The 19,406-nt window shown below is 38.0% G+C and overlaps 1 protein-coding gene across 3 annotated transcripts in view; it reads right to left on the bottom strand.

Annotated features, from left to right (window-relative positions):
• Nucleotides 1-19,406, bottom strand: part of arhgef28.S (Rho guanine nucleotide exchange factor 28 S homeolog) — a 136,983-nt gene that overhangs the window by 42,419 nt on the left and 75,158 nt on the right. For all 3 annotated transcript variants that reach the window (XM_041580498.1, XM_041580499.1, XM_041580500.1), the window contains 6 exons: nucleotides 15,324-15,454; nucleotides 13,350-13,627; nucleotides 9,027-9,219; nucleotides 6,984-7,095; nucleotides 3,970-4,050; nucleotides 2,115-2,157 (listed from right to left, as the gene is read on the bottom strand). In XM_041580498.1, the coding sequence (XP_041436432.1) occupies nucleotides 2,115-2,157; nucleotides 3,970-4,050; nucleotides 6,984-7,095; nucleotides 9,027-9,219; nucleotides 13,350-13,627; nucleotides 15,324-15,454 (838 nt within the window). The remainder of the gene's footprint in view (nucleotides 1-2,114; nucleotides 2,158-3,969; nucleotides 4,051-6,983; nucleotides 7,096-9,026; nucleotides 9,220-13,349; nucleotides 13,628-15,323; nucleotides 15,455-19,406) is intronic.

Below are 19,406 nucleotides of genomic sequence, written 5' to 3'. Positions count from 1 at the left end.
AGAGAATGAAGAGAAACAGATGAGTGATATTTAAGTGATAGTAAGGATAAACTTGATTATTTCAGAAACAGTACAGAATTGTTACTTGATGTATTTAGAAAGTTTCTTATTTCAGTATGATGAAGCTTATATTACATTTTCACGATAGTTCCCCTTTAATGTGCTCTGCAGAGTTGACCGCAAGTTTTATAGTACTATAGTCTTGCCTAAAGAATTACAAACACTCTCATCTCAAAAATGATAAGTCTGTATCAGAAATAGTGGTATGCATAGCTTAGTCCATATTGATTATACCAGAGATATCCTAGTTGACAAAAACTACAAGACATATTCTAGATGGGGCCTTACCAGTGTTTTGTAAAGGGGAAGAATGATGGGGAGGGAAATTGCATGACTTTTTGTAAAAAAATTAAGGAAGTAAAAAAAAATCTTTTCCCCTCCCCACCCCTAATTTGCATATGCAAATTAGGATTCGGATTCTCAAAGGATTCGGGAGTTCGGCCGAATCCAAAATAGTGATAGAGATTCGGGGCATCCCTAATCAAGAGCAGCATATACAGAAAAACAATATATATGTAGATTAATTATCCAGTAACAACTTTATTCATGTTATAATTTAAGATAAAATCCTATTTTATATTGTCTTTTGCCACTTGGTCGAAATATAGAATATGTAACCAACGAATGAATAGACTCCTTCAAAAGTGTTGCTCATTTCCTTTGCCACAATAAGCAAGGGTTTAATTAACAATATAACTAAATTCTGAAAATGTATTGGAATTTAGAGATTAGCAGCAGAGTAGGCCTCTATTCCAATAAATATTTATTTTATAGCGGGGTTGGCAAATGTCCTACTTGTTAGAAATATATACATTGACGTATCTACTCACTGTTTCTAACATTACAAACGGAAATCCTCTCTTTACTCATCCTGACATATTTACATAGTTATGCATTAAATTACACACAGAAAACTGCAATATGGCTTCTACAGAGGCAATGTAGAGGGATAAGATTTAACATCTTTAAAAAGTGAATTGGTGTAAATTATACATAACATTTTATACATAACAAAGAGGTAGAAACAGCAACATGAATTTGCCTCTGTTTAGGCTACTGAGATTTTATTTTTAATATGTAGAATTACTGATTAAATTTGCATATATTTTGGTTTCACATAAAGAATTTGTTAATCAGAATGGACAGACTTCATGAGTGTCTATGGTGTGCCTCCTATACTTCCTTGTACTACTTTGTGCCTTCAACACACATCATTGATAGTCATTAGCTAACTAGATTTTGAGCTGTAACTGACCAACCAAATGACAAAAGACAAAAAGGATAAAAAGCTTTTGTTTTCAGTGTGACACTAGCCGCATTGTGTAGAGTTCCAGCCGTTTGACTCTCTAGGATGTATTCTTGGTTGTCCAGAATAAATATTCAAAGGCTCAATATTGCATACAGCGTTGGTCAATAAAATCAATAAAAAATACACTTAAAGGGTTGTTCACCTTCAAACAACTAGTTGTTTTCTGATAGATCACCAGAAATAATGACTTTTCCAAATACTTTCTGTTTTCTAATATTTAAGTGTAAAGTGTAATATTTCACATTCTAAAGCAGCTCTGTGGGGGAGTCGCCGACCCTGTACACTGTTCTAAATTGATATATTTAGTTTATACATTACTTATCCTTGTCCCTGCTGAGTAGAAATCTCTGGGTTTCATTACAGGCAGCTGTTGGAATTGATACAATAGTTGCTTATACTCCAGAGATGCTGCTGAGAAATGTATCAACTAAATGATGCAAAATTGTAACAGTAGAGTCTGCATCTGAATTACTGAGCTGCCAGACTGAAATGTCAGACACAGGAACATTCAACTTTAAACTTAGATTTTGGAGAAACAGTGAAAAATAAATAATGGAAAGTAATTGAAAAAAGTATTTATTTCTGGGGAACAATCTGAAAACAACTGAAAAAAGTTTTGGAAGGTGAACAACCCCTTTAAATGGCCAACCATACTGCAATATAGTTGGTCCATGATATAGCATGATATAAGTGCTCGAATAGACAAAAAAAGATTTTTAGCACAGGGAAAGAAAGTGCACGTTACCTTTTTTCTCTCAGTTGATCGGGGAGGCTGTACGCCCGTTGCTCTGTTAAAAGAAATCACACTTCAAGTCCCTATCAAGACAGCATTGAACAAAAACACTCTTCCACCACCATGATGAGCAAAACACACAAAGCATCACAGGCTCATCAAAAGATCACGCAGGGAAAATTAGTAGAAAATTAAGTGAGCTCAAGCCTTATAAGTGTGTTTCTGTGTTGCTTTTAAAATGATTGAAATTAACATTTTAAGATTAAAATTTTAAAATGATTTTGTAAATATGTCCCCCATAGTAGTTTTTCTAAGCAAAAGATAGCTTTTCCTGTTTCTCCCTTGCTTTTCTCACAGGTCCTGTGGCTTCAGTTATATCACAAAGCATAAGCTACAAATGGATATGGTATGGGTTTGCCGAAGAACTCCCATCATTTTACTATAGATACAGAAGCAACAAACTGCATCTGCACTCGCTGAATATTTCAGCACAGCTTGGTAATACTGTATATGGGCATATTGGGGAAAGAGGTTGCCAAATGGCCAGCAATTGAACACATCTCAACAAATTGACACATCTACCAACTTTGATAAATGTATCAGTTTGTTAATACTTTCCTGATAGTCGGGAAAGTGTTATTAAATCCCAAAGATCAAACTCCTGGACATCCTTCTGTACTCCCATTTATGATCTATAAAAATTTTAACTTGAATCTTCACTTTGATGGCAACTTGCCTATAAACGGAGGCGTTTCTACTGAGCTATACCATTTTCACTATGTTAGACACACTACATAACATTTATAATCATGTACAGTCTGATCAGTCTTGGGTATTAAAGCACCACTCTATCCTACAAATTTGGAGCAGAATTTGCCCTTAGTACAGGGAAGATAGACTTATGGCATCTCTCTCTACAGGCTACAAGAAACCCCAATGATTTGTCATTATAGGAAGAGTGCCATTTACAGCACCTTCCCCTTACACAAGAGGCCAGGAATGAAGTTATAACCCCAAAAGAGGTCCTATGTGGGTTGATAAGGAGCTTGTGGCTGCCCTGCAGTGAGACAATGGCTTCTTAAGTAAGACTAGTGTTGCAGGCTGAGCCAATAATGCACTCTCAGCATAAGTAAATGGAAAAGTAAATATATAACTTCAGGTTTTACTATTTTCATTAGACAATCCCATATTAAAAATAAAATAAGGTATATGGGGCCTTAAATATTGTCATTCCTTCACTAGACTATAGCTAGGTTATCAATGCTTTTAGTAACTCAGAGCCCATCATGCTCATGCAGGATGCTGGTACTCAAACCGGAAGGGACTCTACAACTAGAAGTTCTTTTTGGCAGAAATATCAATATGCAATTACAACCATTTATCTATTCATATACAGATACAGAATTGTCAGTTTTGCGGTGACAGTGGTGAGAAACATTGTAAACTTTTATTGAAATGAGTATAACATAACACAAGAGAATGCCACCATCTGAGATAGTACTCGAAAGAGAGGAACTGGAGAAATTTATCAAGGTTACCCATAAAGGAAACTCAAAGTACCAGCATACAGAGCACATTATGTTTACATGAGAGGGGCATGGTGCTGCTTGTAGATGTCTTGATTCATTGAAATAACAGCACTTTTTTTCTTGACCTCTTTGGTAAAATCATGTCTAACATTAATAATAGCATCCAATGAGGAGATAATTTATTCTTTCAGCCATGAGCCGTTGCAGCTATACACGTTCCTCATGAGAGTCACAATCCATTTGTTTACCTTGATAAATTCCTCCAAAAGAAAGCAAAGAAAGACCCATGCAACATTGAAGTCTTCAGATTCTGTTGCAGTAACCACTCTAGTACTTACTACCAGGGTGAAGAAGATATACTGATTTAGACAATGTAAGTGCTTGGAGGAGTGAGCGACCACTGAAGCTGACCACACCATCTAAGAGCAGGAACAAATTCTTTAAATTGCTATATTTATTGCTGGTATTGATTCTGCTATGTTGGACTCAGTGTCACTGCTTTAAGCATGAACATGTCACATGGTTGATTTTATCACCACAGTTTTTAACTAAGAAAGGTCATAAGACCCATGGTCATCGACCAATGCATTACCTAGGACGTAGTGACTACATCAGTTGCTGCTAGAAGGATACTGTTGTTCCATGGCAAGGTGATCAGTTTCCACATGAATATTTGAGTTGGCATTGTGATAAATATTTAAATTGATCAATCAAGTGTTTTGGAGTATTATAGAGGGTAAATGTAAAACATTGCATGGATTATTCATCACTAAAATTCTGTAACTTTTTACAATTTTTCTCCACTTTCCCTTTCTAAAAACCATGGCAACAAAACAGCTCATGTGACATTAATATAAAAGATGAAGACAGAAGAAGGTCCACCAAACTCTGTTTAGCTGTCAATGAGATGTGTATTAGTTATGAATTCATATGTGTCAAAAATAAAGCACAACGTCAACTACAGTTTATGGCAAACAAAAGAAGGACAGCGTGATATACATACATTAACTTTCTTGGCATATTATAAAGCATAAAACTGGAATGAGCAAAAACACTTGGGTCACTTAAGAATCTCAAGGTACAAGATTATTAAATGATTCCTACAATTCTGCAGATAACATTCTGTTGTCGGCCCTATTTGAGCAATGGCACTTCATAAACTGTCAGTCAACATACAAACTGGCATGAAAGAGCAATAGGAAATGTAGAATGTCAATCAAGTACAGATTTTCCATTAAAAGGTTAAAGATATCTATGCATACTATCCTGTTATTAATTTCTATCATAAATTAGAATAAATTAAACGTATCTAATACCTATGCTGACACACAGTGGCATTACTAGATATTAATGGGCCCCGTAGCAAATTATTTTTCAGGCCCCCAAAATGTTTAGAGGTTGGCTTGTTTTACCAACATTCCTTGAAACTGTATATGAATTAGGGCCTTGTGGAGCCCCTATACCTCATGGGCCTCCCTGCTGCCGCAGGGTCTGCTTCCTCTGTAGTTACGCCCCTGCTGACACAGTGTTATGTGATTGTTCTGCACAGGTGATATCCCAGTTTAGGGGGTTAGAGCTGCTAATGCCTAAACTAAAGAATTCCTTCTTTGGATAATTCTGATTGGCCAAACATCCAATAATGCAATGTCACTCTTCCTTGATTATTATTTAATGTCTTCTGTCATGTTTCCACTGGTGCAAAGGAAACATAAAAGGAGGCTATTATACTAAATATGAAAGGGAAAGTAAAAAGCATTGGAGTTGCCAATGTGTTTGACCTGTTACCCCAGACCAGTGTGCTTCTTTTTATCAATTATACTGGCCCTGTATAACCTAATGCAATGCCAAAATGCCATGTTTTCTCTGCTCCCAAATCTCCCTTGCTCTGGTCTGGGCATGTATTACTTATTGGGAGACCCAGGGGCAGGGACAACCTTGCAGTGCAGTATTTTAGGCCTCTGGTAAAAGTGGAGCAATTTTAGCCTAAATCAATGTGACCATTTGAGGTTCTAATAATCATAATAATCCATCAGACATAGCGGCTTGTCTACAAGTGTAGGTGCTAAATTGCACAAGTGCAGATGCCAATAGCAACCAGTCGGGTCTTTGCTTTCATCTTTCCAAAACTAATTGATTATTGGTTGCTATTGAAAAATACACTTATGCAATTAAGCACTTATGGAATGTTTTGTGAAGCTTTCTAAAACATATGGTTAATCAACTCCCAATTTCTGAACAAGTTAAGATTTCTTACTTTTGGTGTGGCCAATTAAAAATGTCAATGTAAATTTATAAAAGATTATAAACAACATATTTGTTTTTGGGATTTAAAGAAGAGAAATATGCAAACAAACATGTAAAGTCTTTTGGGGTTATGTAACAAGAGGCACTAAGTTTGCAGTAACCCAATGCAACCAATCATCAGGTAGAATTTACTGGTTACCCGTTTAAGGGTAGAGACACATGTGGAGATTCGGGGAGATTTAGTCGCCTGGCGACAAATCGCCTCTTCTTCGGGCGACTAATCTCCCCGAACTACCTTCCTGCCAGCTAGAATAAAAATCACCAGCGGGATGGCACTCAGATCGCTTTGTTTTACAAAGTCGCCCGAAGTTGCCTCACGGAAAACAAGCGATCTGAGTGCCATCCCGCTGTCGATTTAGATTCTAAACCGACGGGAAGGCAGTTCGGGGAGATTTGACGCTGGGCGACTAATCTCCCCTAATCTCTGCCCGAAAAGAACAATAACACTAAAAAAGTGTTTTAAAGTAATTAAATATAATGTACTGTTTCCCTTCACTGTTAAAACTGGTATGTTTCCTTCAGAAACACTACTATAGCTTATATAAACAAAAGTAGTCAAGGGGGCAGCCATTCAAGTTTCAAATTACATACTGTAGCAGATAACAGATGCATTCTGCAGACTACCACTGTATTCTATTATAGATCTTATCTGTTATCTGCTAAGTATCCTGAGTATCCTTTTCTCCTTTTTCAGTTTAAATGGCTGCCCTATGGCTGAAAACAGCGTATTTATATAAACTATAAAATATTATAAACTATATAAACTTTTTGAAGCAAACACATAACTTTTACCAGTGCAGGGCAACAGTACATTATATTTGAATTAAAAGGTATATTAATTCAAATATACAGCTCTTGGGCAAACTTAGTTTAGTTATTACATATGTGGGTTAATGTCTGTAGTGTCTGTTGAGATATACCCTGCACTGAACTTCACCTCTTTTGATCAAGGTTCTAAATATGATCACAACAACGCTGAATCCTGATCAAATGTCTCTGGCGAACTGTTAAAAAGTTCTGATCAGAATCCCAGGATAGTGATGCTTACCCTCACTTGTGTCATCAACAGAGTGGTCCCTTCCTAAGCGAGATATTCCAACAGACAGCTTTGGCGAGGAACAGGAGTATGAACGCAATCGAACACCTGTGATTAGTGAATCCTAAAGGAATAATGTACTGAGTAAAATGACAAAGGAGTGCTATAATGATAAATGACCAAGATACATAGTAGTTACTAGTATAAACATTTTATTATTCTAAAAAATTACGACCTGCCACCATTTTATGGCAACATTCATGACTCTGATTGTTGTAGAACCATAAAAACAATAAATCTATAATAACATAATTTTCTTTATATAGTGCAGGGCCGCGTGCACGGGCGCATGGGCCGGCTCAGTGTGAGTGCGCATGCGCAAAATGGCGCTCGCGTGTGGTCCCCTCTCTGCCTAACCGATCTGGCAGACAGGGGGCCGCACGCGGGCACCAATTTGCGCATGCGCAGGAGCGCAGAAAGAAGAAAAGGGCAGAGACAGTCGGGCAGAGATGGGAACGGACTGGGGGTAGGCGACAGAGGAGGTACGTGCCTGGCGCCCCCCCAGCTTTGCGCCCTAGGCACATGCCTACTCTGCCTACCCCTTGGCCCGGCCCTGGCACTGTGTCTTTAAAATGTCATGTCTTTATTGCAGAAAATTTTGCACTACATGTTTTGGCTCATCAGCCTTCATCAGGTGCATATGCATGGAAAAAACTGATTTACACAATAAGGACAAACTTGTATCGATTTAATTATCTCTAACTGACACTTTTCTGCACAAACCATGTTAGTACTGTAGCCAAGAAAGCCTTTATAGACTAAAATAATTTCCTGTAAATAGGCCAAACTACAAAAATGAAAATATTGCCCAGCATAAGACAGATGGAAATGTTTAATGTATTAAAAGGAAAGATTTGTGTATAATTGCTTTATACTGAGCATAGGAGATGCCAGAAAAAGTTCAATGGCAAAACTCAAATTCTGGGCCCTCGGAATCAACAGGCTTATAGAGCTGTCTACTGATGAACATAAAAAGGTCTCCTTGAATAACTCCTTAAAGGGCATGTAAAGGCATAAAAATAAAATCACATTTTTACTTTCTTTAATGAAAAAGAAGCTTATTTCCAATATATTTAATTGAAAAATGTGTACCGTTTTTATAAGAAACCTGACTGTATGCAGTGAAATTCTCCCTTCATTTACTGCTGTGGATAGGAATTGTCAGACGGTCCCTAACTGCTGAGCAGGGAAACAATCATACTCATGAACAGCAGGGGGAGCCCCCGCCTTACTTCCCAGCCATGCAGAACTCAAGCAGCTTTGTTTATGATGATCCCTAAGCAGTCTTAGTCTTGCAAAGATGTTTAACAAAGTTACAAGATGGTGACCCCCTGTAGCCAACTTTGAAAGCATAAATTATTTGTTTGATTAGGCTTGTGGTGCCTATATAAAAATAAAAATATAAAAATATTCATGTTTATATTTAGTATACAAAATACAGCATTTCTAGCCTTATTCTATTTTAGACTTTACATGCCCTTTAAAGGAGAAGGAAAGCCTACAATTAAATAAGCTTTATCAGAAAGGTATATATAAATACATCAGTAAACCATCAAAGTAATGCTGCTCAGAGTCCTCTGTCAAAAGAAACACAGCATTTATTTCTTCTATTGTGTATACATGGGCTTCTGTATCAGACTTCCTGCTTTTCGCATAAACCTCCAGGGCTAGGGCTTGAGCATGCTCAGTTTGCTCCTCTCTCCATTTTCCCCCCCTCCCTCCTCCCTGCTGTAATCTGAGACTAGAGCTATGATCAAGCAGGGACTCAGGCAGGAAGTGATGTCACACCAGCTAATATGGAAGCTGCTATCCTAAACAAACAGAGAGAGCTTCTAGAGCTGTTTCTTCAGGTATGATAAAGTATTCTGCATGTTTCTCTAGGTAAACACAAGTCACCTGCATGTTGTATTTGTTAAGGTTTCTATTTCTTGAGACTAGCATTTGACACATTTTGAAAAGAACCTGGTCTATTATAAAGGCAAAATGTTAATATACCTTTCCCCGAAGAGGCAATGTTCCCAATCCTCTAATTGGAAAGTCAGGTTCAGCATTTCTTTCAGGAGAGTCAAGTTCATCCCCACTGTTTCCCAGAAGAGCAGTAGAATCCTGTTTAAACGAAGACCCAGCACTGTATCTTGGATATGTTCCTTCTCCTTCGCTGTCAGCATCGAGACCATCAAGGCTTGAGCTAGATATAATGGAAAACAAACTTATTATGAGCAGGCCCAGATTTGTGGAAAGGCCACCAAGGCCCGGGATGGGCAGCAGGATTTTAGGGGGTGGCATGCTGCTCAACCAAACCCATACTGGTTCAGAAACATTGGGGATGAGCAGGAGATACAATCGTTTTTTTACATTTCCCTTGTAACAATCCCCATTTCTCCAGTCCCGATGATGAAAATTTGCACAAATAAAGGGGAGGGGACAGGGAAGACAAACAGCAGTGGGCCTAGGGGAACCCACTATGTAAATCCTGCCCTGATTATGAGCTCCACTTACTATAAACACTATTTTGTATAAAAATACACTACGCTATTTTGTGTATCAATTAGTTCCAATATCACCCACAAGTGTTAATATCTCATACACATTCCAATACATTTGGAATTATGTTATCCATTATATTATGCTCAATAAAATATTTTAATTCATTCCTAATTTCCTAATTTTAAAGGAAACATTTTAACTCTAGCAAGTTCTTCAGTTCTTTACAGAGATTGTTCATCGGCCTATTTACAATGGAGCTTACAATCTAAGGTTCCTACCAGGTAAATACACTAGAATCAGTTTCAATTGGCCTGCCTATATGTTTTTGGTGTTTGTAAAAAAAAAACAGAAGAACCCAAAGGAAACCCATTGCATGCATACAAACTCTTTGAAGAGAGTGCCCAATTGGGCATCAACTCAAGGACTCTCATAGCTGGCTGCAAGGCCGCTATGCTAGACCCTGAGTTTATAGCCTCACCAAGGAAATATGCCAGTCAAGGACACGTGTTTATTAAATAGTCCAATTCTTAACTGAAATGTTCTGATTATTACTATATATTGAACACAGTCTAATATTACATTGTTTCTAATGCTGGTGATCCATCAGCTAAAAAAGTAAACTAATGAAAGATTATTTGACACCCACAGATCTTGTATACAGTGAAGTAAAGGTCCACCCATGGGTATACGAAGGACCTGGTTGGCTGAATAGAGAACGCACTTTATTTGTACTTTTGATTCACCATTTATAGCTGAACTGGCTAATGAGCCTGCCCATGCAGCTTTACAATGTACTATATCTTGCTTTTCCATCAACAACGTTCTTTCTATAAAGCTATTAGCTCAAGTGGTCTATCCTGTTACTACTCTAACAACAGTCTCTTCTTGATTTGCAAACATCCAGTTTATGAGATAAAAACCAGGGAACAAATTATTCTTTGCTGTCACCATGGTACCTCTAATTAAGGTTTAAGCTAAGCGATGCTGACCTTTTCCCATTTATAGTGTAATCAGAATAAAACGAGAGGACTCTGGTTTAGAGATGTATTTGTTAGAACTAAGTCATCAAACAAAAATGTTTTTTGTACCATTACACCCACAAGCAACACTACGTTGTTGGACTTGTTAAAGGGGTCCCTCACCCAACAACACTGCATAATATGATGCATATATAATGCTATGAAACTTTCTAAAATTCATTCATTTAAAATTTTCAATGATTTTCAAGTTATCTGTTTATCCATTTCTGGATTCGCCACCTAAAACCTGCCAAATTGCTGTTTAGGTCAATGGGAGAGGTCCAAGGATCAATTTGGAAATGTTTGCAGCCTTCCTGACATTCACATTTTTTTCAGAGATAAAATTTGAATCGAGTTTTGAGAATTGAGTTTTCTGGTCTTTTCAATTTGTCCGAGTTGGAAAAATTAGATTTCTATTAATAATTTTCGATTTGCTCAAATTTCTAATTAACGGGAGTTTATGGGAGTTTTAAATTACTCGCATGAATTCGAAAATTCAACCCATGATAAATATGCCTCCAAGGTGCAGATTTATCGAGGTCATTTTAATTTCCTTCGACTAGGGAATAGTCTAAATTTGAAATTAAACTTTGACTATTTGCCATCTAAAACCTGCTGAATAGCTGTTTTAGCCTATAGGGGACCTCCTAGAACCCATTTGGAGTCATTTGGTGGACTTTGAAAAATGGAAGTTTTTTCTTTAAAATACTTCGATTCGAATTCGATTTGAAAACGATCAAATACAGCATTTTCACCTGAGGTTAAAAAATTTGATTTTTTTAATACATTTCGGTTGGTCCTTTTTTTTTTTATTCGAATTTCGAGGTGATAGGAGTTTAAAAAAACTCCCACCACTTTGAAATTCGACCCTTGATAAATCTGCCCCTAAGTTTATAGGAGAGGTCTGAATGGAAACATGAATAAAAAAAAGTGTAGCAATAACAATATTTGTAACCTCATAGAGCATTTGTTTTTAGATGGGGTCAGTGACTCCCATATGAATGCTGGAAATAGTAAGAAGAAGAAGAAGAAGGTAAATAATTTGAAAACTATACTATACTATAAGGGCTCTTACTGACGAGCGGTTGAAGCTGCGCTCCCCTGCGTTCCGTTTTTCTGCGTTCAGCCGCAGAGGAGCTCAGGAATAGACGCATTTAGCTTTTTTCAATGGGGCTGTACTCACACAGGCGCGTGTAGGCGCTGAACGCAGGTTGAGCCGCAACATGCTGCATTTTTCCTGCGTTCGGCATCTACACGCGCCCGTGTGAGTACAGCCCCATTGAAAAAAGCTAAATGTGTCTATTCCTGCACTCCGCTGCGGCTGAACGCAGAAAAACGGAACGCAGGGGAGCGCAGCTTCAACCGCTTCTCAGTAAGAGCCCTTACTGAAGAGAATTATTTGTTGGGTGGTGATATAACCAGCCTCTTCTAAGTAAACAATACTATGTGTGGGCTGAACCAACTGACTGTTAAATGTTGTAACACACACAATATTTTGACCACTGTGGTCACCTCGAGGAGAGCTGCACATTTTCGAATGATTTTGTGCAAGCTGCTCAAAATCTGCATGGATATGAAAGAAGATTTTCCTGTGCAAGTTATTGGGAATCTACTGTGTAGGCCCCAGAGGTGGCAGGGAATGATTCAGAATGCTAAAGGCTGGGTTCAATATTCTATTTCTTCACTTACTCCTCTCTGGGTGTAAGAACAAGCACAGGTTGTACCTTGCAGGATTTATCACAGCTCATAGCATTCAGATGTTCGTTTGGTGTTTTTTCTGCTGATAACACAGAAATGACTGAAACTAAATGGCAAGAACACAAGTTAACTTTGCATTACCATCCACACCCTTAATTTTGCCTTTTATAGCTAACTCTGGGAGCCCAGCAAGCTGGTAAATCCTGTTACTCATCGCTAGTGCACCTGCAGACTGAACACAATTGGAGCAGTTCTGTTTGTACAGTATAGCTGGGAGCTTATTGTCTCGGTGTTTCACATTAGACCATTAGTAATTCAAGATTATGCAACCAAGGGAGGATTGCCCCAAATGGCATTCACAAAAAAATTGTATGAGAAACAAAAGTTTTAAATCCAAATCATAATTTAGGTTCTGGGCAGGTACAAAAAGCTCCACAAAACATTTGGCATAACACCAAAACTAATCTGAACTCAGTTTGGCAGTAACTGAATCTTGCTTGGATTTGGCTGAATCTCAAAATGAATCCTAGATACGGCGCATCCTTAAAAGATGAAAAACTCAGCTACGATTAAATAAAGTTCTATAGATACCAATTCAAGTGAACTTTACATATTCTGTATATATACACGCACACATATGCAGATACACAGATTTTTAGTTCACAGAAAGTCCAGAAGTGCGAAAAATGATTGGACAGCATGGTGAAACTTGGCTAAATAGTCTGACCATTTCTAGGCATGTATGACAATCTTTATAATTAAATTCAGGGATATATCAAGCAGCGTGTGTAAAGAACAGCAGTTCTAAACATGTTTATGTAAAGGAAAAATGTATAGGAAAACATCATATTCAATGTACAGTGAAATAGATCTGTTTTCCAATCTAAAAAATGATTTGACCCTCTCCTTGTCACCCAGGGCCCAATCACTTTCTGTACTTCAGTATCAAGATACAGATCCTGCATGTGGCATTATGTATTGATCTCTACATTCTTTTTGAAAAGATAAACTTGTTTGTGCCCGTTTTTTCCCTTAAGATTCCAGTTAAAGTTGATAATCTGAACTCCATTAAAATAATGCAATTGGTGTAAACAGAAATTAGGTTTTTCCTTACCTTCTTCTCTTTATGACTTTGCTCCTTTCAGCAGCATAGCCCGCGAGGGTTCTGCTTTGTCTCGGTGCTGCACCTGAGTACAGCTGGGAAGGTGAAAGGAAGGCAGGCAGGTCTGCCTCGTCCACATTGTTTTCTTCTGCTCTGTTTCTCTCAGGAGATGCACAAACACTATAATTATTTGTTTTATCTGCCGTCAGGGTGGAGTCTGAACGGTCTGTAGGTGAGCCTTCAACATTGGCATTGTCCAAATGAATATAGTTGATCTCTGAATCAGTCACCTATATAAAATAAAAGAAGTGGTTGCATTTACATTATTCACATTATTGCCGGTGGGAAAGCTTTTACAGGAGATTAGTTGCCAGCAGAAGCAGAGATTTATGGCTGGCATGCTATTGTGCTTACAATATAGTTGTGCCTGCTAGAAACAGGTACAAAGGACCCACTCCATGGCAACACATTGAAGTAAGTGATAGCTACAGCATTCAAATATGAAATCAAATGAATAATTTTCATGTTAATGGTCCTGGGCCTTTAATCATACCTCCCAACATTTTGGAAATAGAAAGAGGGACAATAAGATTTGTTGCACGAAGTGCAGTGAAAATGTTTAACCACGCCCATTTTGTGGCCACACCCCCTAATTACCCTGTTCCTTTTACAAAATTTGGCAAGTTATGAAAGTTTAAACGCATTTCTGTGTTTTTTTTTTGTCCTTTAAAGGGCAAGTCAACCACAAAATAAAAATTCGCCTAATAAAAGAAAACATAATTCTAATCAACTTTGCAATATACATTCATTATACATTTTCTATTGTTTTTTAGTTAATTGTATATGTATTGCTATTGTAAGCAGTGTTTGTCTGTCCCTTTCTATTCTCTGTCCTGATGTCTTAAGGTGGCCATACACGGGCCGATAAAAGCTGCCGACAGACTGTGTCGGCAGTTTATTGGCCCGTGTATGGGGCCCCCCGACGGGCTTCACCGATCGAGATCTGTCCGAAAGTCGGCCAGATCTAAATCGGATGGGACAAAAAATCCCATCAGATTGCGGCCGCATCTATTCGTTGATGCGGTCCCGCGATCTGACCGCCCGTTAGGCATCGTTAGGATCCGATCGTTGGGCCTTAGGGCCCACGATCGGATCAGCCCGAAATTGCCCACCTCAAGGTGGGCATATCGTAGGGAGATCCGCTCGTTTGGCGACATCGCCAAACGAACGGATCTCTCCATGTATACTGGTTCTAAGACTGTTGATACAATTTAAGACAAGGCAGCTGATTAACAGATCTGTCTTTGCTGGGGAACCAAGATTGATACAACATTGTTTTAAAAGTAACAAATGGGAGTTAAGCCAATGATGCTTTCAATATTAATTGTTTTTACAAATAGCTTTAAAAGCACTGAAACTTAGTAATGAATGTGTATTGGAAAGTTGCTTAGAATTATGTTTTCTTTTATTTGGCAATTTTTTTTATTTTGGGGTTGACTTGCCCTTTAAACTGCAAGTCCCAGTTTTCCCAAGAGACCTGCTTATCTTAAATTGTAACAATCAGGGACTGCGGGTTGAGCTGTCAAAATCAGGACTGTCCTGCTAAAACAACGGGACAGTTGGGAGGTATGCCTTTAATAGACAAGCGGCATGATATTACTAAACGTCCCTGCATACATGCCAATATTTCCCTCCCAAGAGGGAGGATTAATAAATATAGTGTATGTGGTATGTCACAGGTGTCATCGCTGATTCCAAAAAAGTATTTTTTAATAATAATTCTTCCTATTGGAGGAAGACGTGTATGGGACAATCCTACAGAAAGATATGCTGTACAGTCAAACGAGCGAAGTATGGAAAACACACAATTACCAACAAGTAGCTGAACAAAGGCCCATCATACATACAATATCAGCCACATTTTCATTTGCCAGATGTACATTTGCCCGTCTATTAACAACACAAGCCCTTTGAGGTGCAACTTACCTCATCCACCACCATACTATTAGCATACACCTCATCACTTCCATTCAGCATGGCAGAAAGTCTGGATGCAGCAAGAAATGTAGGCGGGTGTTTTAGCCTCTTGAGTACATCTATTGATGAATACCTTTTATCTAGGAAAAAAGTACAGGCATTGTTATTTATTTCTCTGTGTACCGTTGCCAAATCCAGGATTCATTTCCTAAAATGAGCTGTAACTTTCTGTCAGCATTAACAAAGCTAAAAAGTGACAAAAGCCTTATAATAAAAAACCTATAATGCCAAGCAGTCAAACTTGGGAGAAACTTCATATGATGTGACCCTCAAGTATACCTGACCTCATAATGGCTTCCCTCCAATGTTCTCCTTTTGTTGCTTGAAGCTGAAAGGAAGATCCTTTTTCAAAGGGCTCAATAGTGTGATGGAGTAATTAATTTCCGATATGTAAGCAATGAAGCACAACTTTATATTCGTTGTGTCTTTCTGAAAACACTAGTCTGCATTTCTATATATTTTCATATACACAGTATATTTAGACATGTGTGTGTTTTCTAGCAGAACAAATGGGTTTAGCTCGCTTGTCCCCCCACTGACCAAAGGTTTCTTAAATTACAGCCCATCTATTCACCCACACAACTCTCCTCCACGTGTAGTATTTAAAACTTCATATTGCATTGTATTACAATAATTTAAGATCTATCGAAAGGTCTGATTAGTCCATTGGCACAGTTGGAGCCACAACTCCCAGCACTTATATTACTGACACACATGACACAGATGAAAGCATCTAAATAGCATAGAAAATTACACATGCATTGTGACTGTACATATGTTGTATTGTATATATTGCATTGTCATTCTAAACATGTTACTTTATGTAAGGGGGGTATTGGAACCTACAGTTCTGCAGTGGGTCGGGTACCCGCGGATTACCGGCAAAAAAAAGTGGGCACCCTGCGGAATGAGGGGAGGATTTTCAGGTGCGGGTATAGATGTGGGTCAGGTTGCGGGTAATGTTGCCTATATTTTACTCTTTTTAAAGTTTTACAAAACGTGTTTCTGTCCCGCCCACTTTTGATGATGTCACTTCCGGTTTGCAGCAACATCACTTCCTGTTTGATGGTTGTCGTCGGGTTGCGCATAAGGCAGTTGTGGGTCTGGGTGAGGTAGTGGATCAAAGTGGGTAAATATGCGGTTCGAGTCGCGGGTTCAGGTTGGGTCCGGGTCTTAGAAATTGGTTCGGTGAAGGACTCTACCTACAGGTACTCAAAATTAATTCTACAGACACTGTTGCTGGGCCTGCTATACTGAGAATTGTGCTATACCATAGTGTTATACCTGCTACATGTCACATGCTTTATGCTCACAGCTGAATTACTCAGTATCTACTCAAAGCGCCTGTTTTCAATAATGGAAGCTTACAAGGTGAAAGCTGGAACTTGGGAACAAATTAGGGATCATAAAATCATTAAAATTCTTCTGTGCAGTTGGCCAGCTACAAAAACCAGTTTCCAAGAACAAACATGGCACTGGTTGCTTCGGTTTGTGCATCCTCAACTAAAGAAACAAGGAATAATATTTTCAGCTATTTGGTTTTTCATGGGCTGATTTTATCCAAACTTCAAATCAAGCATTGGGAATAGGCAATGGTCCAACCATTATTCCCACCCATATTCATTTTGAAACCTTCTATCAAAGAAATGAATCCTGAGAACAAGAGCAAATAATGAAATGACAGGTACATGTTACAATCCATAGGGAAATATAAAGTCTTTAGAGCCTCAAGGCAAAGCATGTACATGTTCAACCTTACGCACGACGTGGTTGCGGAAAAGTAAGAGTCACTTTAGTTGCTGTTTAAAGGTATCAGTAGTCTGTGACATGTTTTAGAAGTGGAATGTTAGATATTTAAAATTGTGAATTTTTTCCAACCTTGATCAATTTTCTAAATTAATTATCAGGTACAACTGTCTGGACTGAGAATTAAAACAGGAACAAGGAGCAAAAATAAATGTCAAACACAGATACAGCAACTGAGTTAAAAACTCACCAAAACACAGTGTGGTCCAGGTGCACTATCCCCAGAACATCAGTGGAAAACCGTATATACTCAGGAAATTAATGGGCATGGAGGTCACCAAGACATAAAGTTAAAGGGGTTGTTCACCATTAAATGAACTTTTAGGGGCAGATTTAACAAAGGTTGAGGTGAATTTTCGAATGGAAAAAAAAAATCGAATTTCAAGCTATTTTTTGTGTACTTCGACTAGGGAATAGTCCAAATTTGATTTGAATTTGAAAAGAATTAAAACATTTGAATATTGAAATTGATCATGTACTGTCTCTTTAAAAATTCGACTTTGACCATTAGCCATCTAAAACCTGCCGAATTGCTGTTTTAGCCAATGGGTGAGTGCTGTTTGGAGTCAATTGGTGGACTTTGAAAATTCTAAAAAAAAAATTTGGGAAAACTTTCAATCGAATTCATCGAATGCGCTATTCCTTCGATTCGTACCATTCTAATACGACCGAATACGGACCTATCCGAACGAAAGCCAAAAATTAGAATTTCGACGTTTTTTCAATTTGAAATTCGACCCTTGATAAATATGCCCCTTAGCATGAAATAGAAAGTGATTTTCTAAGACATTTTGCAATTTGCTTTCGCTTTTTATTATTTGTGGTTTTTAAGTTATTTTGCCTTGTATTCAGCAGCAGCCTGCAATTTAAGAAATTTTATTGCTAGGGCCCAAATTACCATAGTAACCATGTGTTATTATGAATGAGAGACAGGTATATAAAAAGGAGAGGGGCTGATTAGAAAGTTGAGTAATACAAAGTAGCAATAACAAAATATTTGCAGAATTAAAGAGCATTTGTTTTTAGATGGGGTCAGTGACCCCCATTTGAAAGCTGGAAACAGTCAGAAGGCATACCTCCCAACTGTCACTTTTTCGGAGGGACAGTCCCTCTTTTGACAGCTCAACCTGCAGTCCCTCATTTGTACTGGAAAGTCCCTATTTTTTCTGCACTGAACAGCCAGAAAAAGAAACAAAGTTTCTAACCTAATTGGCTTTTAGCAGAGAGCACAGAACAGCTAACAGGTGCAAATAAGATACTTTTTAACAATTTTGAGACACAAATAAACAGTTTAGATAAGGAAAATTATTTTCAAACTTTCATAACCTGCCAAATTTTGTAAAATTAACATGGTAATTAGGGGGTGTGGCCACAGAAAGGGGCATGGTCAAAAAATTTTGCTGCACTATGTGCGAAAAAAAAATTTGTCCCTCTTTTTACTTACAAAATGTTGGGAGGTATGTCAGAAGGCACATAATTTAAAGATTATAAAAAAAGAAAAAATGAAGACCAGTTGAAAAGGTGCTTATAATTAGCCACTTTATAACATTCTAAATGTTAATTTAAAGGTGAACTACCCATTAAAAAAACAAACTAGATTTAAGGCAGCATCACCCTAACCTAGGTATATTTACAAGGAACAGGCTGTTTTTGTAAGGATGGTACAGTGGAGTACTGTATGCTGTACTGAAAAAGGAGATGAAACCAAAATATGTCAATATAGGCATGAAGTCATTTAGAAAGAAAATGCATGTAAACAACAAGAGATGCAGCAGAAATGAGAGCATGAGTCTGGCTAGACTTCTGGTACCAGCACAACCAGTAGCCCCTGCCTCTAAACAAGAGCAGAAATGAGTTACTGGGAGGCTAACTGCATCACTCAGGTACCTGAAATAAAAGCTGTGTAAGGATTAGCTTTTCTAATTTATCTAAACTGTATTGCTTTCGACAGAGTTGCCAATGGGCAAACGGACAAAACGAAAAGACCACACACATACAGAAGCCTCTACAATTCTTCATTTGAAAGCTGGAAAGAGTCAGAGGGAAAAGACAAATAATTATAAAACCATAAAAAATAAATAATGAAAACCAATTGAAAAGTTGCTTAGAATTGGCCATTGTGTTACATATTAAAAGTTTACTTAAAGGTGAACCACCGGCAACAAATCTCCTCTTCTTCGGGGCGACTAATCTCCCTGAATCTAAATCGCAGGCGGGATGGCACTC

The sequence above is a fragment of the Xenopus laevis genome, chromosome 1S, assembly GCF_017654675.1.
Source record: "Xenopus laevis strain J_2021 chromosome 1S, Xenopus_laevis_v10.1, whole genome shotgun sequence".
In the NCBI taxonomy this organism is placed as follows: domain Eukaryota; kingdom Metazoa; phylum Chordata; class Amphibia; order Anura; family Pipidae; genus Xenopus; species Xenopus laevis.
The sequence above is the reverse complement of the archived record's forward strand: the minus strand, read 5'-3'. Positions and strand labels throughout refer to the sequence as shown.